A 23,303-nucleotide genomic window follows, 5' to 3' on the forward strand; every position below is an offset into this window, starting at 1 on the left:
CCCAGGCAGGTGTATTCTTTACCACTAGCGCCATCTGGGAAGCCCGTTGAGACCATGCAGCTTAATATTAAGGAATGAGGCTGAGGTTTCGATTCATCATCTGGATCTGTGTCTGCAATCTGAATAAACTTTCCATTAAGATTCCCTGCCCTCTGAAACTCACTCAGTGGGATTCTGCAGAGGTTGGAGAAATAACAGATTTCTGCCCTGAGGCAGAAAAAAGAAAAAGTCCTGAGGCAGGAAGGCCCCTGAGTCTAGTGTTTGGGGTGGTACTTCTTGAGCCAGTTCCTTAAGTCAGAGCAGCCCCGACAGGGTCGCAGAGCATTCCTTTCCCCAGGAAGGTATCGCACGTCTTCTGCCTAATCTCACATCCTATTTTGAGAAGGTGGATTGGGTGAATCAGAGGTTGCTGGCCCCTTTTCAGAATGAATCCTTTTAGGCTCGTCAAACTAGGAGAATCCTGTCTGCTGAGAAGAAACAGTTCAATAGTGAGTTCGACAGGCAGGTTGTACTTAGGAAGGGGTGTTCCCTGTCCCACCAGCCCTGGGGAACCAGATCAGTCCAGGGGCTGCTCTGGGGCTGAAAAGCAAGCTTGGGATTTGATACACAGTGCCCTCTGCAGGGCAGGAGCGACCTTCCTTGAAGACGAAGACCTGGGAGCTGTCGCACGTGTGCTGTTTTCCAGCTTCCTCATCAGTGCTGCATTCTGGTAAGTGCTGAACTCCATTCTGGAGTGCTGGTACCCAGGCCAGAATCAGAAGACTCCTTACTTACTGATTGTAGTCAACACCTCAGATGTCCCTGGGGGCAGGCGAGATAGCCAGAGGGGAGGGATGAGCAAAACGCTTCCGGGGTCCAGCCCTGAATGAAGGCGGGGGGGGGGGGGGGGGCGGATAGTACAACTGCAGGACTTGATCCAGGCTCCCCGTAGCCCTGAAGTTGCTGTTAGAGGTTTCGTCGGGCTCCAGAACAGGAGGTCAACCCTGTTCTCCCGGGATGTGCCTGGGCGTCCCCACCAGATGCTACACTAGACGGTGTCTCGGCACAACGAAGGGCCTTCAACCAAGGCTCTCCGAAAGGTTGGGCGCCAGTCCAAGACCTCTGACACTCCACTCCTCTCCCTAGCCGGGACCCTCACTTGGGCCCAACGCTCCGTTCACAGGTGTCTCCCTGCTCAGGCTTGGGACCCCAAAACCGCTTCTGGGAAATGCAAGCCCACGTCGTACCCTGGGATGAGCACTCCGCTGCGTGTTGACAGCCACTGGGGGGCGGAGCTTCCGGCTGCGCACTTCCGCTTCCTGTTTTAGCGAAGGTTCTTAGCGGCGACTCTGGCCTGGTCTCAGCAGCAGTGCGAGGAGGTTGTGGCGTCTGCTTCTTCCAGGCTATTTGAGGTGAGGGGGCCAGGTAGAGGAGTCCGGAGTCGGGGAAAGGGGATGGGACCTGGTCTTCGAGGATCCGCCGGCCTGCGAGAGGCTCGGCTCGGTCTTCAGGCTACCTGAAGTGGGTCGGGGCCTGGGCGAGTTACTGGAGGGGAGGAGCACGGCTGCCCGGCGTCCGCGGTAGCCCTGGGGTCCGAAGTCCTGGGACACGGAACTTGGGGCCTGGGGAGACTCCAATCTGGGGGAGTGATGGAGACGGGGAGTAATGGGGACGTGAACGTTAAGTCTCAATAACCGGGGGTCTTGGTGCCTAGGGGACCCCTGAAGTCCCGATTCAGTTGCCTCCCGGTCCCCGCCTTGTGCTGCTCCAGCCAGGATGATCGAGGTTGTTTGCAACGACCGTCTGGGGAAGAAGGTGCGCGTTAAGTGCAAGTATCCACTGGCGACCAAGAGGCTGTGGCTTCCGGGGGATGCTTGGCATGAGGCAGGCAACTCAGTCTTTGTTTTAGGGTGATTGTAGTTAAACCCGGGGGTTGGGGCGGGGATGGGGAGAGTCCCTTTCCATTTTCCTTAACTCCTCCGCGTCCAGTACGGATGACACCATCGGGGACCTTAAGAAGCTGATCGCAGCCCAAACTGGCACCCGTTGGAACAAGATCGTACTGAAGAAGTGGTGAGTACAGGGGTAGAGCTAGGGGTTGGACAGGAGCGGGCCAGAAGGGTTTGGTTGGGGGAGGGCTGCAGCCAGCCATTTGTTTAGGCAGAACTTTTTCAGCTGGTCTCTGGGGCGAAGAGTCTCCTTAGACATTTTTCTAAAAAGTTTTTATCCCACAGGTACACGATTTTTAAGGACCACGTGTCTCTGGGGGACTGTATCCTTTTTTGACTTCTTGAGGAAGGATCTACATACCCAGACTGGGTTCTCTATGTTCAATACTCGGGTCTGTATGAGATTATGCACTATGCACATAAGCTATTTAACTCATAATGTGGCACATAGTAAGTATTTAGAGAGTGGGAACCATCTAATTATTTTGTTGGGGGAGGAGGGTGGTTGGTGAAATATTTTGACTTCGCTGGTAAGACTTTGACACTTTCTCGTCAAAATATTTATTACTAAGCCCCACCTGAGTGGAGACAGGAGATCGGGGTGGAGCAAGATTCCGGGATGTCTGTTGTGCAGAAGGCACATGAACTTTTTACAGTTTAGATTCTTTCCAAATCAAAATGATCCAGTCCCAAATGTGGCAGTTGTGAGAGATGGGGATGGAGCCCACCGTAAGGGTTCCTTAACACCTTCACTTCAGATGAAATCCACGATGGGATGAACCTGGAGCTTTATTACCAATAGAGCAGAATTCCTTCTTCCTGCCCTTCCCCCTCCTCCCACCCTCACTCCCCACACTAATATGGATGCTTGTTTTTGGAAACTCATGTTAATAAAAACTTAGAGGCCGCTTCGTTGTCATCTTTGAGTGAGAGTTCTCTCTTAAGGGGAGGGTTGGTATCTGGTTGTCACTGTATTCTCAGTACCCACCCAGCTGCTCAGTAATACTTCAAGATTGGATCAAGGAGGGAGCCAGTAGACTGGGAGCCTGAGTGGAGGACCTGAGCTCTGGGGCTAGCCATATGTCTCTGGGTCTCCTTGGTGGCTCAGACAGTAAAGAATCTGCCTGCAATGCGGGAGACCTGGGTTTGATCCCTGGATGGGGACGATCCCCTGGAGAAGAGAATGGCAATCCACTCCTGTATTCTTGCCTGGAGAATTCCATGAACAGAGGAGCCGGGCAGGCTACAGTCCATGGGGTCACAAAGAGTTGGACACAACTGAGGGACTAACACTTTCCTGAAGGTCAAGAGATCGTGGGATTATTGTCATCAATAGACCAAGGATCCTCTGGGCAGGGACCTTAGTAGAAATAATAGTAGTTAGGAATACAGGTTTAGATTCAGACAGACAATGGGTGGAACCCCAGCCCTACCAGGAACTGTGACCCTGGGGAGTTACTTAATCTCCCTTAACCTTCATTTCCTTATCCAATCGAACTGATTGTGTTTACTTCATTGGTATGTTGTGAAGTAGAGATGAGATAAGCATGATTAAGCAGCCACAGTTCTTGGCACCTGTGAAATGCCAGTGGACAGAGTAAAACAGTGTGACCTAAGCTATTCAACCCTTCCTGATCCTTTGTTTCTTCCTCTAAAAGGGCACCATGATGACACCCACATCTCCATGAGATAATGCAGTTAAAACAGCAGGATGCCCGGTGCTATATCCATCTCTGGGCTTCTTCCTTCAGGTATGAGTAGACGGGACATCAAACACTCCATTTCTGTTCCCTTGGCCAAACCTCCTGAGGTCAGCCTTGACCTTGTCCTTACCCAGAGCCACATTCTGGAGCTGCTTCGAGAGTTTCACCTAGAACCTTGCTCCAACCCTTCTCCCCTCCCTGTGTATTGACCTGGTAGGTCCTTCCTCAGGACATAACCATGTTCAAGTCTAGTCCACTGCTCCTCCCCTTCCCCCAAGCCTTATGCTTTCTTTTTGCCATCAAGCTTGGGACTCAGTCTTGCGGACTGCCTGGGATGCTGGCCTATAGTCCACTAAAGCTGGTCTCTCCTTGGTCTCCGCTGGCCTCCTTTTTACCTGTCCCCTTGGCTTCGCTACTGTCCCTAGGATTCCCCTTCCTCCTGACAAATCAGAAGTGTCTGTCTGCTGGTGCCCCTGCTCTTTTAGCTCAGTCTCCTCCTTACCTGGCTGCTTAGAAAAGAAACCCCCTCCCCCCAATTCTTTTTTAAATTTCATGACAGACTTGACATGCTGGAGTCCTTGTTTTCAAACTAGCATAGAAAAGTACAAGCTAACAATAAGACCCTGCTCCTGGCCCCATTCTCTCTCCTGAGGGGAAGGCTTTTTCAGTGTATTTATGTAAACTTCCATTTAAAAAATTGTTTTAATTAATATTTATTTTTAGTTATTTACTTGGCAGCACATGGGATCTTTAGTTTGTGTCATGCAAACCTTTAGTTGTGGCTTGTGGGATCTGGTTCCCTGACCAGGGGTTGAACCAGGTCCCCCTGCATTGGGAGCATGGAGTCTTAGCCACTGGACCCCCAGGAAGTCCCCAATTTAATTTTTTAAAAATTTACTATGCTAATATCTGCTTGTAAAAAAAAAATCCATGTTTTGAAAAAAATTAAGTTTCTTACTTTTATAACACCCCTACTGACAGTGGCAATAATTAACATTTGAGTGAATCCAGAAATTTTCTGAAATACAATTGGAAAAATTATACATTCTGTAATATTTGTATACCATTCAGTAGTTTTTTCTTTTTTTATGCTTTTCATCTTTCTATATTAATGATTTTTTTGGTCTCATTCTTTTTAATTGGTGTTTTTATTGATTTTTTTTTTTTTTTTTGCTTTTTTTTATGTAAAAGGGCAGTATGGATGAGGGATTTTTGTGGTGATGGAATTGCCACACCTGGAATTATGGTGGTGGATGCAGGACTCCAAATTTGTCAACCAGGATATAGAAAGATCAAATGCAGCCAGTCAAACAGATCCATATATATAAGTGAATCATAAGACCCCACTGAAGGAGGTGGGGGAGAAAGGAGCTGATCTAAATAATTTTGGAAAATGTATTTTGATTTGATACTATAATGCTAAAGACAAAAAGAATTACACAAACACTGTACTGTAGTTGGTAAATATGTTCCTCACAGCAGAATGATTTTGCAATTTCAAATCCAGTCCTACTAATATACATCTGTACACACACAGAGTTGGATACATATATTGCAGATAATTATACATATAAATATACATATACTGCAGATAATTAAGCCAGGTGTCTTGCTGCTGAAGAAAGAAGTTACTGTGAAAGAGGGTGAATAGAACCCCATGGGACTGATTAGAGTTGGAGGCATCAGTATGAACTCATGGTATGAACTCATGGTTTGCATTTAAAATGTTTACAGACACACACAGAAATACAGATGTGTGCATATGTACATACATTTCCTTGTTTATCCATTTAGAAGGACCAGAAGCAGTGATACCCAGTATCAATAGTTCCAGGTCTTGGTTTCTTTATATATATAATTTTACTTTTCATTTATTTTTGGCTGTGCTGGGTCTTCATTGCTGCTCAGGCTTTTCTCTAGTTGTGGTGAGGGGGACTACTTTCCATTGCAGTGCATGGGTTTCTCATTGCAGTGGTTTCTCTTGTTGCAGAGCACAGGCTCTAGGACACAGGCTTCAGTAGTTGCAGCTGCCTGGCTCTAGACACAGGCTCAGTAGTTGAGGTGCACAGGCTTAGTTGCTCCACAGCATGTGGGATCTTACTGGGCCAGGGATCAAGCCTATGTCTTCTGCATCGGCAGGTGGATTCTTTACCACTGGACCTTCGAGGAAGCCCCAGATCTTGGTTTCTAAACAATATTCTCCAATAAAAGGAACCAGGGTTTCTGGGAGAAGTGATTGATTCCTGAGCTAGAGCAGGGAAAATTCAAGCTCAGGGTGGAGCATCTTGAGGTAAGAAGTACTCAAAAATGATAGAAGCATGTTGAAAGAGCGCAGAGGCCAATCTGTGAAAAAGCTCTCAGTGGCCAAATGTAGAACAACTTGAGTAACAAAAGAATAATATTGGACTATAACCCAAAGAATAAAATAAATATCTTCAAGCCCAAGCTCATAGAAATAAATAGCTGAAAGTGTAAATGAGTGGGGAAGAAGGGATAACCCTTCACTACAAAAGGATTTCAATTAATTGTAGAAGGAAAGAGGAAAATAAGAACTCACCAATGTTTTTTTAAAAAAAATTACCAATCCTTGCATCACCATAGTAATTATTGCTGTAGGCAAGATGCACTAAGAGATGTTAAAATTTGGGGGTAAAAGTTTAAGTAGGAGGATATTTGCACAGACTCAAAAGTATCTTCCAAAAGTATTTACTTATTACAAAAGGGAAAATAGTTCAGATACTGTCTTAACCAAGTGATCAAAAATACCACCAGGTGTGGGAGGTGACCTCTAAGATGGCCCCTGATGAGCTAGGACCACACTCATACTTTTGTGTAATCCCCTCCTCTTAGGCCAGACCTAACTTCCAACATTATGGCAAAAGTGATGGGATATTGTTTCTGAGATTAGTTGTGAAACGTAGTTTCCATCTTGCCCTCTTGCTCATTGATGAAAGCCAGTCAGATACTATGTTGTGAGCTGCCCTGTTGACCCCCAGCCAATAGCCAGTGAGGAACTGTGGTCTTCAATTCCACACTGTTAGCAACTAAATCCTGCCAGCAACTAAATGAGGGTGCTTGGAAGCAGATCCTGCCTAGTCAAGCTTTGGGATAAGACCATTGCCGCTCCTGCTGACACCAGCTAAACTGCACTCCATTCCTGACCCATAGAAATTGAGATGGCAAATGTTAATCCACTAGATTGTAGGCTAACATGTTAGACAGCAATAGAACTCTAGTACAACCAGTAATACATTGCAACGTCATTAATCGCCCGGTACAATGCACTGAGAATGGCATATCATCTTTGTGGTGTCCTTCCCAATGATGTATGTGCTGGTGGTGCTTAGTTGCTCAGTCATGTCCAACTCTTTGTGACCCCATGAACTGTAGCCCACAAAGCTCCTCTGTCCATGGGGATTCTCCAGGCAAGAATACTGGAGTGAGTTGCCATGCCCTTCTACAGGGGATCTTCCCAACCCAGAGATCGAACCCAGGTCTCCTGCGTTGCAGGTGGATTCTTTACCATTTCAGCTACCAGGGAAGTCCAAACCTCAATAAATCATGAGAAAAGATCAGACAGACATCATCATGTCCAAACATCAGAATGAAAGCCATTAAAAAAAAAAGTGAAAGCCCTTGTACGCTTCAAAAGTATCGAGATCATGAAAGACAAGGGAAGGCCTAGAAATGGTCACATCCTGGAGGAGGATATTACTAGGGAAACAGGACGTTCTTTTAAAATCTAGTTTAGTTAATTGTATAGGACCAATATTGATTTCTTAGTTTTCACCATTATTCTGTGGCAGAATTTCTCAGTTTTGGCACTGTTAACATTTGGGGGGATAATTCTCTGTTGTGGAGGCTGTACATTGCAGGCTGTTCAGTAACATCCTCGGCCTTCACCCACTAAATGCAAGTAGCCCCTCTCTCCTTTTGTGACAACGAAAAATGTCTTAAACTTGCCACATGTCCCCTGGGGAACAATATCACCCCTGGTTGACAGCCTTTATTCTATTACGTAAGATGCTAATGTAAGGGATGGCTGGGGAAGGACTTTGAGAACTATACTACTTTTGCAGTCCAGCCCTAAATCTAAAATTATCTTTAAAAAAAAGATTATTATGCTAATACATGCTTGTTTAAAAAGTCAGAATGTTATACCTTAAGTTCCTCATTTCTTCCTTCACCTGCATCACCAATATTAGTCATTAACATATTTGGATAAATCCAGAAATTTTCAGTGATACACAACTATTTTTATACAGTTTGAGTTAATTATAATACTCTAATAATATACAAAGTTAATTTTTGTTGATCTTTTTGGATTTATTATGCTTTCTTTTTTTAAATGTAGATTTATTTGGCTACACTGGGTCTTTGTTGCGGTATGTAGGATCTAGTTCCCTGACCAGGGATTGAACCTAGGCCGCCTACTTTGGGAGTACAAAGTCACAGCCACTGGACCACCAGGGAAGTCCCTTATTATGCTTTCATACATACTATAATTGCTATGCTGTACTATGTTTTGCTTTTTTTTTTTCACCCAGCAATACCTACCCTTACTATGGACCAGACATTGTTTTTGAGTGCTTTCTATAGATGAACTCATTTAATCTTTACATCAAGGATATTCATGAGACATGTTTTTTCTTACCCTCATTTTGCAGATAGAGAAGTGGAAGTACAGAGGTTAAGTAATTTGTTAAGGTCACAGCAAGCGGTAGAGCCAGGCTTTGAACTCAAAGCAATCTGGCTCCTGAGTGCTCTTAACCTTCAGCTGCATCCTGCCTCTGTAATTTGTCCTAGACATGTTTTCCCGTGTTTCACGTCACTGCACCTCATTCTTTTTAACAGTTACATAAGGTTCTCTGCTCTGTTGTTCAGTTGTTAAGTTGTGTCCAACTCTTTGCAATTCCATGGACTGCAGCACACCAGGCTTCCCTGTCCTTCACCATCTCCTGGAGTTTGCTCAAACTCATATCCATGGAGTCAGTGATGCCATCCCACCATCTCATCCTCTGTCACCTTCTTCTCCTTCTGCTCTCAATCTTTCCCACCATCAGGGTCTTTCCCAGTGAGTTGGCTCTTCACATCAGGTGGTCAAAGTGATGGCACCAGGTGGAACTTCAGCTTCAGCATCAGTCCTTCCAGTGAATATTCAGGATTGATTTCCTTTAGGATGGACTGGTTGGATCTCCTTGCAGTACAAAGGACTCTCGAGTCTTCTCCAGAACCACAATTCAAAAGCATCAGTTCTTTGGCGCTCAGCCTTCCTTATTGTCCAACTCTCAATATCCATACGTGACTACTGGAAAAACTGTAGTTTTGACTATGCAGACCTTTGTCAGTATAGTGATGTCTCTGCTTTTTAATACCCTGTCTAGGTTTGTCATAGCTTTCCTTTCAAGGAGCAAGTGTCTTTTAATTTCATCACTGCAGTCACCATCCGCAGTGATTTTGAAGCCCAAGAAAATAAAATCTGGCACTGTTTCCACTTTCCCCTTATCTATTTGCCATGAGGTGATGGGGCCAGATGCCATGATCTTAGTGTTTTTAATGTTGCACTTTAAGCTAGCTTTTTCACTCTCCTCCTTCTATAGATGAAATGTAGTTGAACTCTTCCCTGTTGGTGTCCCAATTCCCACGTCAATCTACAGACCCAGGTCTCCAACCACCTCTTCAATGTCCCTTGAGTGCCACAGCCTTCATTTTAAATTGACTTATTCAACTGATATTTCAATAAAAAATAAATTTAAAAAGTAAATTGATTCAAACGAGCTCATTATCCTCCCACCCGCGCTTCCACCCACAAATTTCCACCCACAAAGCCACCCTGTCATCTGAATGGCAATGCCAACACCCACAAGTCACGCGGGACAGAGGCAGAAGCCAAAGTGGGAAGGAATTAGTGAAGTAAAGTAGATTTCAAAGTAAGTGGAAGGTGTTTGGGTTAGTAAAATAGGGAAAGAGTCTTGCACAAAAAATTAAAAGGTGGGCTAGCTTTGGACATCTTGGGGAAACAGGTGGGACGAGGGAGAACGGAGGAGCCAAATATAGGCTTCTGGATTCTTAGCTGTTCATCACCAAGGTAACGGCGTTGCTATGGCAACACCAAAGTCAGCACCGCCTTTGTCACGAACCTCCTTCGCTGCTGTTACCTCCACACTAGCCAGACACTTCCGCAACGGGAGGCTGCAGCCCGCGGGCTATGGTTTAGGAAGGCGGGAATCGCTGCAGTAGTAACCAATCGGATGGGCTCTGTGGCGAAGGACGCAAAGGAGGGGTCGGGACTTTTGGAAGCTCAGCAGAGGGCGTTGATAAGGCGTGTTCGCGTCCCTTTCCCACCATTTAGCGGCCGAAGAAAGGAAGAGGGCGGGACCTGCGTGAGGCCGACCGGGGGCGAGGCCCAGATTAAAGGTGGGAGGCTCCTCCCACCCCTGCTTCTGCTCAATAGGAAGCCAGAGAGTCAGTCCGGACAGTTAAAGTGCCCAATGAGTGCTGTCGCCAGGACCCCGTGCGGGGCGGGCTCAGCCAATCGACAGCAGCGGTGGGCGGACGCGGGCGGCAGAGGCGGTGCGGCGGAGGCGGAGCGGGCTCTGCGGCAGGAGGGAAGATGGCGGACGAGGAGAAGCTGCCGCCCGGCTGGGAGAAGCGCATGAGCCGCAGCTCAGGTGCCGCGGGGGTCGGGGCTGGGACGGGGCCGCGAGGGCCCGCAGAAGCAGGGCTCGAGCTTGCCCCTCGAGCGCGGCGCCGCCGCTCGATTCCCGTGGGGTCCTGGCTCCTCCGCGTCGTCCCCGGGTAACGGCCCCGGCCCACCCCGTGGGGGCTGCGAGCCTGAGGAGAGGGTAATTCCGAGGAAACTGAGGCAAGGGGCGTGGCCGGGGAGTTCCAGGGTGCCCCCGGGGTGGCAGGGGGATGGTGATACCGCGGCACTCCCTCAGGCAATGGCCCTGGCCCTGCCGGTCTGACTGACATTTTCGTTCGGGCTAATGCACCAGAAGTCCTGAGGGAACGTCTGTGCAACCCCTGGTCCCAGAGGGGACCCCTTGGGGAGGACACCTCAACATCATGCTCAGGGCGGGGCCCTAGGGTGTTGTTCGGCCTCGGATCCACAACCTCCTTCTGCTAATAACGCTTGCTGCCATCCACACCATATTCTGAGTTTGCGATATCCGGCCGGTGGTATTCTGCCTGAGAACTGCCCTTGTGCTCCGGAACGCGATTTAAGGCTTTTCCCCAATAATAATGTCAAGAATAGGTAACGTTTATCTCAGAACCAAGCATAGTTCCAAGCATTTTGGGTGTGTGCTTTCTCTAATTGGCATAATTTGAGGAGAGAGGTAATAGTTACCCCCGTTTTGCAGATCAGGAAACTCGAGGCCAGAAAACGCAAGGAACCCGCCCAAGGTCATTGATTTCAGGGGGTGGGGGCTGGGTTCGGACCCAGTCATTCTGACTCCAGAGCCCCCTACCCTTCTTGCTGCAAACTACCAAGATGCAGGTTCCAGTATTTCACACTTCTTTCTCCATAGAGCCTAGCAATCATAGTCGCAGTAATAATTTGATTTTTTGAACATCAGAAGCACTTTACATACAGCACCATCCACTCTCCACATTAACCCCCCGGAGGTTTGATGTCCTTATTCTCTCACCCCCACTTTTCAGATGAGAAAACTGAGGTTCAGGGAGATGGAACCCATTGCCAAGGTTTTTGAGGCAGTCAGTGGCTCAGCTTTCACCAACCCCCACCCCACCCTGCAGCCTTGACCTGTGGATGTGACCTACAATGTAAAGCCGATGCTCTGCCCGATTTGGGGCTCCCATTCCAGCCATTTCTGCCCAGTTCAATCCTGACAATGTTCCCTGAGGGTGACAGCCTTCACGGTGTTCGGCACAAGTCCTCCGTGTAGCCAGGGCAGACTCTGCTCCAGGAGTGACACCCTGTCTCTACTGGGTCCTACTTCAAGCTTCTTGTTGGCAGCCCTCACTCCATGCTCTTTAGTCTCTGGATAACATCTGACCCCAGTAATGCTGGACCCCAGTTCGGTAGGGGAAAAGGACAAAGCTTTTGTGTCTGACACACATGGGTACAGTTTATGCAGCAGAATAAACAGTAGAAAATTTCTTTTGTTTTGGAGGTACTAGTAGCTGTTGCACTCTTATTGACCAGACGCCTCACAGTGACATGTGCATGCTCAAGTCATGTCCTACTCTTTGTGACCCCGTGTGCTATAGCCCACCAGACTCCTCTGTCCATGGGATTTCCCAGGCAAGAATACTGGAGTGAGTTGCCATTTCCTCTTCCAGAGGATCTTCCCAACCCAGGGATCAAACCCAAGATTCTTTTGCTTCCTGCATTGGCAGGCAGATTCTTTACCTCTGTGCTACCTGGGAACCCCATGTTTTGACCAGAGATGTATTAGTATGTCTTTTGTAACCCAAATGTTACTGACTGGAGTGTCTCAACATTCACTTATATAACAAATCGCCAGCCACAGGCATTAGTTTCTGCCAAAATCCCCCAGTCGATAATGTGTTAATACATGTCAAGTGCTATCCTAAACTCATTACAGATGTGAACTCATACAGTCATTCCAAAAACCATTCAGGCAAGTACTGTTGTTATTTCCATTTTACAGGTGAGAAAACTGAGGCCCGGAGAAGGGAGCTCATACAGGGAGTGAGTGGCAGATTTGAACAGGGAGTCTGGCTTGCTGAGTGCACGCTTCGAACCTCTCTTTCTCACCTTGGGTTATTTTCCCCCCTTGAAGTTATTAATGACCAAAGTTATGTGGTCTTACTTGCTTGTTTATTGTCTGTCTGCCTCCCACCTAGAGGGTTAGCTCCCTAAGTCCTGGTGACACTGGTGGACAGCAGTGGGCTGGTTGAATGAAGGCATCTTGTTGGCCAGTTCCTTATCATGGCTTGACGGTGGTATCCTCTGAGCAGGTCCCAGCTGAATTCTGTCTCCCCACCCCCACCCCTTCTAGGCCGGGTGTACTACTTCAATCACATCACTAATGCCAGCCAGTGGGAGCGGCCAAGTGGCAACAGCAGTGGCAGTGGCAAAAATGGACAAGGGGAGCCCACCAGGGTCCGCTGCTCACACCTGCTGGTCAAACACAGCCAGTCACGGCGGCCCTCATCCTGGCGGCAGGAGAAGATCACCCGAACCAAGGAGGAGGCCCTGGAGCTGATCAATGGTGAGCAGTGGTTGGAGACCAGGCTTGAGGGGAAAGGGGCGGTCCTTCTCCTCAAGGGCAGTGCAAGCTTTGCAGAAATCACATGAGATCCTCCACCCCAGCCAGCTTAGCTGTCAGCTGTGGCCTTGGCCGACCTATAAGTGTCTGTTGGTGGCATGAGCCTGGCTCCCACGGCTGCCTCTCATTTTCCTCCCCAGCTGGTGTTTGAGAGTGGGCCAGGGTTGGTGGAGAGGATGCAGCCTTAGGGCTGGCAGACCTGGGTTCACATGGTCACTATGCCCTTAGGAGCTCCTTGACCTTGAGAGATTCATGTCACTCCTTGAGACTCGGTTTTCACCTCTGTAAAATGGACATCGTCATCTCCTTGCCTTCATGGGCCATTGTGAAAGCTCAGTGAGATGAAGTGATGTAATGGGTGGGCCACGGTTGTCACTGTGTGGGTCGTCATTCAGAGGGAGAGTAGTGTCATCAAGCAGGGTCCTGGGGCACATATGTGGATGCGTCAGGAAGGAGGTTGGAAAGGTAGCAGTGTTAGAACTAGCCGATAGTCATTGAATTACTTCGGCTCTGAGCAGGCTGTTCCTCACTCAGTTCTGTGTTTCCTCCACAGTCTAGGGCAGCAGTTGGTAGGCAAACTTTTTCTTGAAAGACCAGATGGTAAATAGTTTAGGTTTTGTGGGCCATACAGTCTCTGTCAGCTCTGCTTGGTAACTCCATAGTAGCCGCAGGTGATGTGTAAACAAATGGGTATCGCCATGTGTCAATAAAACTTTATTTACAGAAACAGCAGGATTTAACCACATGGCTGTAGTTCTCAGCATCCTGGTCTAGAGCTATCTAGTGTGGCTGCTTCTATCTGCATGTGGTTATTTTCATGTAAATTAGTTCAATTTAAGTCATATTGAAGATTGGCTCCTCAGTCACACCAGCCACACTATTCAGTAGTCCCACTAGGCTGCCATTTTGGACAGCACAGCTGCAGAATATTTCATCCTTGCAGGAAGTTCTCTTGGCCAGTGCTGGTCTGGATCACAAGTGTGGTTTCATCATCCACTCAGCCTCTCTCACCAGAGATCCAGACACCTCCCAGGCCCTCCGACCCCACAGAACCAGTGTCTCACCCCAGCCCAAACAGCCTGAGTGCCCATCTAGTTCTGCCAGGTCATGGCTGTGTGACCTTGAGCAAGCTACTTAACATCTCAGCCGCAGTCTTTTCACTTATAAAGTTAGTGTTAAGATAATAGGATGCACCACACTGGGTGAAGAAAAAAAATTGTTAGTCGCTCAGTCTTGTCTCTTTGTGACCCTGTGGTCTGTAGCCCACCAGACTCCTCTGTCCATGGATTTCTCCAGGCAGTAATACTGGAGTGGGTTGCCATTTCCTTCTCCAGGGGATCTTCCTGACCCAGGGATTGAACCTGGGTCTCGTGCATTGCAGGCAGATTCTTTATCTTCTAGCCACCAGGGAAGCCCTAGTGCAGTAAAGCACGAATAACAGCTCTTGGCATCTAGTAAATGTCCTGTGATTGCTGGTGGCCATTATGATGGTGGTTATTAGCACAGGCCTGGCATATTTAGTCCATATTGGCTGTTGTTTTGTGCCACATAACTGTCCTGTAGGATACTACTGACACACACCTACACCCACACCTGTTCATACAGTCCCCAGCATGATAAATGGCACATGTTAGCCACCCACCTCTCAGTCTTGTAGAGTGGAGACAAGTTTTTGCACAGAATCTTGAAGGCAGATTTAAAGAGCTAACTTCTGGGGACTTCCTTGATGGTCCAGTGGTTAAGAATTCACCTTCCAGTGCAGGAGATGCGAGTTCCAACCCTGCTCAGGGAACTTAGGTCCTATATGCCTTGGGGCAACTCAGTCTGTGTGCCACAACTAGAGAAGCCTGCATGCTTCAATCCAGCCAAAAAGAAAAGAAAAATAGCTCGCCTCCCGAGCTCCCTGGGGCAAGGGCTGGATCTGTCTCTTTGCCCACTGCATACCCGACACAAAGCATGACCCACAATAGTGCCCACAGCCGGGGCTCCTGAACCCAGAGGAAGCAAGAAGGATTCCTGGCAGAGGAAGCAGCAGAAATGAAGGCCTGGGGCTGGGCTGCAGGCAGGACTCAGGGGAAGACTCTGCAGGGGACTGAAGAGAGATGAAACCCATCAGGGCAGGTCCCAGCCAGGTGGAGGAGGGCCCAGCCTGAGGCCAAAAGTTTGGGTCCTTTTCCAGAGGCTGCAGGAAACACATGTTCACGTGACCCTGGGAGAAGGGCCCTACAGTCCTGGCTTTTCAGAAAGCCGTATGGCTGGAGGTTGACGGGCAAGGAAAGCCGGAAGGTCCAGCCCCAGGCTGGGTAGGCCAGCAGTGAACAGTAAGTGATGTGTGGGGTCTGGCCGCCACTCAGGGGAAGAGGACATGGCGGGAAGCTCAGAAGAAACCACGAGATGACCTCTTGGATCCTTTTAGCTCAAGTGGTCCCAGTTCTGAGGCTTCTGGACCACATGAGAGAGCACAGAAGGTGACGGGCACTTGGAGAGTGAGTGGCAGGAGATGTCATCACTGGCCGAGGGGACTTGGGAAGAGGCGCAGTCTGGGGAGAGTCTCACTAGGTCTGAAGATCGGAGGAAGAGACCTTGGCGAGGCAACCATGAGAGGATCTGGACTGAGCAGAGCAGCAGGCCAGAGACCGAAGCCTGGGGGACAGCCCCAGCCCGAGATGGCAGGTAGACATGGGGACATCTGAGCATCGCTTGGAAGAAGAGCCGTTGGGCTGTAGGGAGTGCCTGGGAGTGGTGCCGCCTATCCCATCTCCGAGGGCCAAGGACGTGTCTAGTGGGGCTGACACTGCAGTGGGAGCCTGGGAGTACTAAGGTCAGCTTGGGTCTGGGGAAGGGGTATCTGTGGGTGCGCCCAGTAAGCAGCTGGGCCCTGGGGCCTCACCTTAAATCAGTGTACACTTGGAAGTGTTAGCAGGGGTCGAACATGCCTCCCTGTGCCAGGGGCCCTGGTGGAGGCCGTGGGAGGAATTGCAGCTAGAAACAGTGTGACTTGAACTTGGAGTGGGTAGGAGGCAGGTGGAGTCAATTCTAGCAAGCTTGAGTGGGCAGAATCAGGAGAACTGGGTGATAGATTAGAGGGGCAGGGAGCGACTAAGGTCAGAAGTAGGGTGACCCACGCTGGACTGGCCCACAGATGGATCTCGGTGCCAGCTGTGTGAATGTTGCTCAGTCATGCCCAACTCTTTGTGACCCCATAGACTGTAGTCCATGGGATTCTCCAGGCCAGAACACTGGAGTGGGTAGCCATTCCCTTCTCGAGAGAATCTTCCCAACCCAGGGATTAAACCCAGGTCTTCTGCATTGCAGGCGGATTCTTTACCAGCTGAGCCACCAGGGAAGCCAGCTGTGTAGCTTCAAGCAAGTGTCTTCATTCTCAGAGCTTCAGTTGGCCTCATCTGTAGAATGGGCACAGGGTGGCCTGAAGATCCAGGGGCCAGCTGACCACTGAACGCTTAGCAGAGCAGTGGGCTCAGTGTCAGCCACTTGGTGTCTGCATGGTAGAGCCTTGACCCCAGTCTTATAGGTGTGTGTGGTGGGGACCAGGGTCAGGACAAGGCCTTTGCCTACCGCAGCCTCTCCTGCTTGCTCATGGTCCATGGGTGGCACTCTGGGCCAGGACATGGGAGGCCTTGTGGGCTCAGTATGCAGACCCTCCACTGACATTGGCATGTGGTCTTACTCAGTGTCCTGAGATGGGCCCCCTCGGGGGTCATGATGAGGGTGCAGTAAGATGGCGCAGACTGTGGTACACTTGGTCACCAGACATCCATGTGCCAGGTCAGCAAGCTTTGGGCATCAGGGCCTGGTTTCCTCTTTCATGAAGAAGGATGTTTCTCCCCCCTCCCCTCTTATCATGAGTTTGTTCCAGGTAATGACGAGATCAGCCTTTTGGTGGCACAGTCTGCCGCTGGCAGCCTGGGTCTCTCAGTACCCATTTAGAACCTGTGCTTCCCAGTTGCCTTGAAAACCAGTGTGTTCACATTTTCTGCCGAGGCTTCTTTCTCTGGGCCAGCTCCTCTGCAGCTCTTGGGCTGCGGCCAAAGGCTTCTCAGGGATCTGGGGACTGGTTACCTGTCATTGCCAGTGTCCTTGTGTAAGGAAGCCAGGCCACAGAGAAGCCCTTCCTGCCTGGTGCCCATTCCTCCATCCCCACGTGCCCAAGGTCGCAGAGAGGCCCCAGTGTGAGTCCCATCCCCATACCCCGTGCCCAGGGTCTAAAGGGTTAATGAGCGCCTTCCACCCAGTGTCCCCACTCACGGTGGGTGGCTCCCTTCCAGACTCCTGGTTTCAGGCTGGGGTCTCTGATCTCTAGACATTCCCTCCTGGAATTTGTTTTTTTTTTTTTAATATTTAATATTTACTTGGCTGTGCCTGGTCTTAGTTGCAGCATGCAGACTCTTAGTTGGGGAATGTGGGATCTGCTTCTGCAACCAGGGGTCAAATCTGCCCCCTGCATTGGTAGCACAGCATCCCTAGACCACCAGGGTAGTCCCTGGAATTTGGGTCTTGAGGAAGACAGACCTAATTCCATCACCTTTTCCCCGTCCACACCCCTTCCCTAGTTTGTCTCTAAACCTCTTTAGAGTCAGAGACCGCTCCACTTGTTCACTCACTGTCCCTGGAATCATTATGGTGTAACTCTGGCTGCTACAACAGAATACCACAGGCCTGGTAGCTTAGCCACAGACATTTATTTCTCACAGTTCTAGAGGCTGGAAGTCTAAGATCAGAGTGTTGATTGGTTTGGTTTCTTCTGAGGCTTCTCTCCTTGGCTTGCAGATTGCCACCTTCTGTGTGCTCACACGCCTTACCTCAGCGCATGTGATGGAGAAAGAAAGAGCTTCGGGGGAGCCTTTTATTTATTTGGTCGCACTGGGTCTCAGTAGTAACAGCAGGCAGGCATGTGGGATCTAGATCCCTGACCAGGGTTTGAGCCCAGGCCCCCTGCACTGGGAGCATGAAATCTTAGCCACTGGACCACCAGGGAAGTCCCTAGCCTTTCACCTTGCCTTGTGGCCAGACTCCCAAAGGTCAGCTTTAGAAAGGAGAGCTCAGAAAGGAAGTCTTGTTTCTTTTTAAAAAGTCATTTCAGGGACTTACCCTGTGGTTCAGTGGTTAAGACTCCATGCTTCCAATGCAGGGGATGCGGGTTTGATCCCTGGTCAGGGAACTAAGATCCCACATGCCGTGGGGCGTGGCCAAAAAAAAAAAAAAAAATCAGGGTCCCATCCAAACAGAATATTTTCTTTTTTTTGAAAACAAAATGTATTTATGTGTTTGGCTGCATCAGATCATAGTTAAGGCACGCAGGCTCTTTATTGGGTCATACAGGATCTGTCACTGCAGCATGAAGACTCTATTGGCAGCTTGTGGGCTTAGTTGCTCGGAGGCATGTGGGATATTATTTCCCCAACTAAGGATTGAACACATGTCCTTCCTTTGCAAAGCGGATTCTTAATCACTGGACCACCAGGGAAGTCCTGAAGCAGAATATATTCTGAGAGCTGCTGAACACAGGAAGATGTGGGTGCTGTGAACGATGGGGAGAAAAGCTAAGCTTTTATTCAGTTCTTAGGCTGCTGTTTCTTGCATGCACACACACTGTGTGTGTGCGTCCCTTGCCAGGCCACCTAGTTTCGGGGATCCCTGCAGCTGTGCCTACAGCCCCAGTGGCTGGAGGATGCTGCAAGGGGTGCTTGAACCAGGCTCAGGATTGGGCCCGACTCCCCAAGTGCTGGGCCCGTGCAGCGGTGCTCCCGCAAAGTACCTGGAGGCGGGCAGGTACATTGGGGGGCGCTGCACTCAGGATTCCCTGGCTGGGTTTACTGGAGTTCAGCCAGGAAAGGTGGGGGGGAACATATCTCAGTATTGCTCGGGTGAGACAGAAGACATAACCAGAATCCAGGGAGAGGAAGAGATGGAGGAGGGGAATCCTTGTGCCATCCAGTTCAGATCGGAGTCACCTGCGGGTGCGTCAGGCACAGGGGGTCCACCTGGCAGCCGCGGGGGGCATTGGGAGCCCACCCGGGTTTTCACGGCAGAAGGCACTGCCCTTCTGCCTTTTGCCAAGGAAGGCACTTCCCTGGCGGCTCAGTGCGTAGGACTCCGGGCTTTCACTGCTGAGGGCCTGGCTTTGATCCCTAGTCAGGGAGCTAAGATCCCACAAGCTGCAGGGTGCAGCCTCCCCCCTACTGCCCCCCAGAAAAAGCCGCCACAGCGTGCAGGCCATGGGGTGGGGCTGTGTCACAGCAAAGAGCCTGTCTGACCAGCCAGAGCAGACCACAAGGTGCAGACAAGGAGGGCCGGGCCGGGGCACGCAGGTCAGAAAGAAGCAGGGGCAGTCCGAGTGGCGGGGCGCACAGGAGGGAGAACAGAATGCTGACAGCAAGTGCCGTTTGCCGAGCTGTCTCTCGGTTCCTGGAACTGTGCCTCGTGTCCCTGTGACCGGCTGGCAAGTGCCCGATGGTCGAGGCTCAGAGGCACAGGGACACAGGGCAGGCAGGGCTCACGGGCGCAGCTGTGGAAGCGGCCAGGCCGATCAGATACTAGGGCACGAGTTACTGCCGTCACCTGTAGTGAGATGGCGGGTGGGGTGGCGGGTGTGCTGTCATGTCGTCCCGGACGGACAGATGGATGACAGTGACAGAACAGAGCTGGAGATCCGTGGACCAGGGTGAAGTTCCCACCAGCTCAGCGACAGGCAGATGGTCTGGCTGGGGGTGTGGGTCTCTGAGCACCAAGTGGATTAATCAGCAGCATCCGTGTGGCTCTCAGAAAGGTACCAGGCATGTCACAGCCTCGTTTAGGTCAGACGCTGGGAGCCCTTTCCCTCAGTCCTCTTCCTTCCGTCCCATCAGCCCAGTCTCCCTGTCCCCTCAGGGAGAGTTGGTATCTAGTTTGGGCTGCACAGAGGGTGAATCTAGGGCGCTGCCAACACACCCCATCCAGGCGGCTGGGAGAAGACCCATGTTAGCTGCCCCGGGGTGCAGTCTGACGCCTGTCCCTTGCCGAATCCCAGCCAGGCCACCTCCAGGGTTCTTCATGACACCCCAGTAAGTGGCCCTGGCCTTTCTCATGCTTTGGACAGCCCTCGGGCTGAGGGCTCAGCCATCTCCTGTGGCAGAGCTGGGCTAGTGCTGTGGCCTCCTGCCTTTGTCCTAGAAGCCTCTAGAAAATTTTCCTACCACTGCCTTGGGGCGTCCCAGTGTCCCTTTTTATTTTTATTTTCTTGGCTGCGCTGCTGTTGGATCTTAATTCCCAGCCAGGGATCAAACCTGTGCCCCTTACTTTGGAAGCCCCGAGTCTTAACCACTGGGAAGTCCCCAGTGTCCCTATTTAACGTCTGTCCTGTCTTCTGCTGTCCTCCCCAGCAGAGCCTGGAGGTAGATTTTCTCAGTGCGTGTGGGGGTAGGAAGAGGCCATGCCATATTCATTATGTGTTCCTGTGGCGGGGGGGAGGGGGTGGGGGCGGGGAAAGTGACAGAGAAGGGGGTGTAGGACTGGGGTATGAGACCAGCTGCTCTTGAGGTCACCGCAGGGTCATGGGGTGCATGCACATCATGGGTGGTGTGTATGGCTCCAGCTCTGATTGTGCATGCACACTCATGCACACACTATCGGCAGGGGTTGCAGGCTCCTTTCTGAGTGAAGTGCTGCCCTGCCCAGAACCCTCCGCCCACCTGCCCCACCCTGACGAGGAGGCCTCCTTTTGTGTCCCTCTTGCAGGCTACATCCAGAAGATTAAGTCTGGAGAGGAGGACTTTGAATCCCTGGCCTCACAGTTCAGCGACTGCAGCTCCGCCAAGGCCAGGGGAGACCTGGGTGCCTTCAGCAGAGGTGCGCAAGGAATGGGCACCCCGACCCACTGGCGCCCGCACCCCACCTAGGGGGATGGCCCATGTCGCACTGTGCCCTGGGGCCCAGCAGGTGGCAGCAGGGTCCCTTCCTCAGGCTGCTCTTCTCCTGGGTGGCGGACTCCCGGGGCGGGGCGTCCGCCTGTGTCTCTCTGCTCAGTTGTCCCCATCATGGGCCCGCCGAGGTGGGTGCTCGCTGCCATTTCCCTCTCCTCCTGTTGAGGTGCAAAGCTGGGGCCCCTAAGAGTCCCAGAGCACATCCCCCCGAGTCCTCTGCCGCCCTCCTGGGGGGAGAAACTAGGAGTGAGGGGAGGAGGGGGTCAGATCACCAGCCCCGCCCAGTTCAGGTCTCTCCACCTGGGGCTGTGGGACTGGAGGAGCAGAGGGAACCAGGCCGCCGCCGCCTCCCCCCTCCATCTTTGGGGTCTCAAGAGCATCAGGGAAGGGCCCAGAATAGGCTGAGGGGTGTCGGGGAGCCAGCAAGGGGCTGTGGGCGGCCCCAGGAGGCAGGCGGGACAGACAGTGTGGCAGGGCCCAGGAACCGGGCCTGGGGAGACCAGTTCATCATTAAAACTCATCTCTCAGTGCACAGTGGAGACAGCCACTCTGCCCTCATTCGTCATGCTGTCCTCAGGCTTCCTGGGGCCTTCCTAATAGCCTTGCCGCCCCCAGCTGCGCCCAGCTCAGGCACCGTGACAGGGCCATAAAGTGCGTGATGGATGAGTCTGAATGAGGGCGCTGGGGGTGCAGTGGGAGCCCCGTCTGCCCGGTCCCGCCTGCAGGTCTGGACCCCACACGCCATCTCCTGCTTCCTCCCCCAGGTCAGATGCAGAAGCCATTTGAAGACGCCTCCTTTGCGCTGCGGACAGGGGAGATGAGCGGGCCCGTGTTCACGGACTCGGGCATCCACATCATCCTTCGCACGGAGTGAGGGGTGTCGATGGCCCAGGCCTGGCCCCCCGGGGGGAGACGGGTGGGACAGGGTGGCTGGGCCCGCAGACTCTGCTCCCTGCTGCCGGCCGACCAGTAGGGACCCCTCCCTTCTCCTGTCACACAGTATTTATTGATCCCAGATGGCCGAGAGGAGGCCCTTCACCACCGGGTGCTCCCTGTCCGCTCCCGTTGGGGCTGTCCCTGTTAGACCCCCCTCCCCTTTAGGAATCGACTTCAGAAGGGCACAGGGTGGAGAGGCTCCCTGGGCTTCCAGAGCCAGGGTTGGGGGTGACCTGTTCCAAAGAGAAGGCCTAGTTAGCTGCCCCCATGCCACACCAGGTCCAGGATGGGGGCAGATGGGCCTTGAGTTGTTGCTGATTAGGCCATGTTTCTCTGTTCAGTTGTAAAAAGCAGACGCTCCGCGTGGGGCCCAGGCTGCTGGCTGCTGTGGGGCCTCTCTGAGCAGCCATGCAGCACCTTCCCCACCCTTGATTAAACATGGAACCACTGCTCTGCTGTCTGGCATTTCATTTCCCACCCTCGGGGCAGCAATGATCTCCCACCACCCCTGGCGTCCAGGTGTCCAGGCCATGTTGCCTCCCGGGGAAGGCGCTCCTTTCCTGGGCCGGGGGTGCTTCATAGCAGCAGCAAACTCTCAGGGAAGTGGAACAACAGCCGTCTTCAAACTTGGGTGTTGAGGAATGTTCCAGAATGCAAGGGCCCTAACTGCACAGCTCTGCGTTCAGCAGGTCAGGTGGAGCAGGAGAATCCTCAGGGAACCAGAGTGAAGGCCCTGTTCACCCTTGGTGCCACCCCCACCCCCACCCCCCAGCCCACTTCAGTTGGAACGAATTACTCCCAACACTGATGCCTGCTTCCCCGTCACCGTAAGCGTTCTGCCAGGACCCAGGCACCTCTGCAGATGCTGTTACCATGGCAACGGGGGCCGGCGAGCAGGGGTACTGCCAGATGTCTCTGAGAGCAGGGGTCCTGCCCAGCCTTCCGGTGGCGGGTGGGAGGAGAGTCTTGAGCAGAAGAAATCCCTGCAGTAGATGGGGGAGGGGGCAGGACTCTTCAGGTGGGGGCTGGGGGTGTGACCCACCTGTTCTGCATAACTCCTCAGAGCTGCCCCTGGATCCAGCCCTGGGCAGGAGGCTCAGAGGTCGGTCAGGGGGTTCATGGGTGTGTTGGAGAGGGTGTTATGTCTGTTCTGCACCCCACACGCACACTTAATGGGGACCAGCCTGGATCTTAGGAGTGGTGGGCTAGTAGGGCTTGGGAACCCAATAAAATAAGCCCTGCCTGGCCTGACCCCAAGGAAGAGCCCCCACCCCCCACCCCCCAAAGCTGAGTCTCTTAACACAGGCCTGAGTTAGTTGCTCATAAAAAGTCACCTGGGCCGACTCCCATCTGGCCAGTTTCTGGAGCAATTGCTCTCTGCCTGCCAGCGCACTTGTCATTAGGAAGGTTTAATGAGCCTCCTCTCAGATCTGTGGGCTGGGCAGAGCTGGCTGCTTGGCTGCCCCTCCAGACAGAACCTTCTCCCACCATCGTGGGGGCCGTGAAGCAGGCAGAGGCCCCACTATTGTTCTCTGGGGCTAGGGGAACCATCGCTCC

The 23,303-nt window shown here is 51.6% G+C and overlaps 2 protein-coding genes across 2 annotated transcripts; both read left to right on the top strand.

Annotated features, from left to right (window-relative positions):
- The first annotated feature begins 1,196 nt into the window (after nucleotides 1-1,196).
- Nucleotides 1,197-2,847, top strand: UBL5 (ubiquitin like 5). The gene is made up of 5 exons (XM_020908297.2): nucleotides 1,197-1,391; nucleotides 1,694-1,811; nucleotides 1,969-2,052; nucleotides 2,214-2,251; nucleotides 2,687-2,847. The coding sequence occupies exons 2-5, from the start codon at nucleotides 1,756-1,758 to the stop codon at nucleotides 2,728-2,730; spliced, it is 222 nt and encodes a 73-aa protein (XP_020763956.1). The 5' UTR covers nucleotides 1,197-1,391; nucleotides 1,694-1,755; the 3' UTR covers nucleotides 2,731-2,847.
- A 7,307-nt stretch (nucleotides 2,848-10,154) lies between these two features.
- PIN1 (peptidylprolyl cis/trans isomerase, NIMA-interacting 1) lies at nucleotides 10,155-22,195 on the top strand. Its single transcript, XM_020908302.2, has 4 exons — nucleotides 10,155-10,302; nucleotides 12,622-12,834; nucleotides 20,626-20,736; nucleotides 21,575-22,195. Exons 1-4 carry the CDS (start codon nucleotides 10,245-10,247, stop codon nucleotides 21,682-21,684), a joined length of 492 nt encoding a protein of 163 aa, XP_020763961.1. The 5' UTR covers nucleotides 10,155-10,244; the 3' UTR covers nucleotides 21,685-22,195.
- The last annotated feature ends 1,108 nt before the right edge of the window (nucleotides 22,196-23,303 follow it).

Source organism: Odocoileus virginianus, chromosome 3 (genome assembly GCF_023699985.2).
Source record: "Odocoileus virginianus isolate 20LAN1187 ecotype Illinois chromosome 3, Ovbor_1.2, whole genome shotgun sequence".
Lineage (NCBI taxonomy): Eukaryota > Metazoa > Chordata > Mammalia > Artiodactyla > Cervidae > Odocoileus > Odocoileus virginianus.

Bases quoted from the DNA above. Each gene is read 5' to 3' on its own strand.
- UBL5 (XM_020908297.2), top strand. From the start codon at position 1,756: ATGATCGAGGTTGTTTGCAACGACCGTCTGGGGAAGAAGGTGCGCGTT. The intron at 1,812-1,968 runs GTATCCACTGGC...CTCCGCGTCCAG, and splicing joins AAGGTGCGCGTTAAGTGCAA to TACGGATGACACCATCGGGG. The intron at 2,252-2,686 runs GTATCCTTTTTT...CCTTCACTTCAG, and splicing joins CCACGTGTCTCTGGGGGACT to ATGAAATCCACGATGGGATG.
- PIN1 (XM_020908302.2), top strand. From the start codon at position 10,245: ATGGCGGACGAGGAGAAGCTGCCGCCCGGCTGGGAGAAGCGCATGAGC. The intron at 10,303-12,621 runs GTGCCGCGGGGG...CACCCCTTCTAG, and splicing joins GCGCATGAGCCGCAGCTCAG to GCCGGGTGTACTACTTCAAT. The intron at 12,835-20,625 runs GTGAGCAGTGGT...TCCCTCTTGCAG, and splicing joins GGCCCTGGAGCTGATCAATG to GCTACATCCAGAAGATTAAG.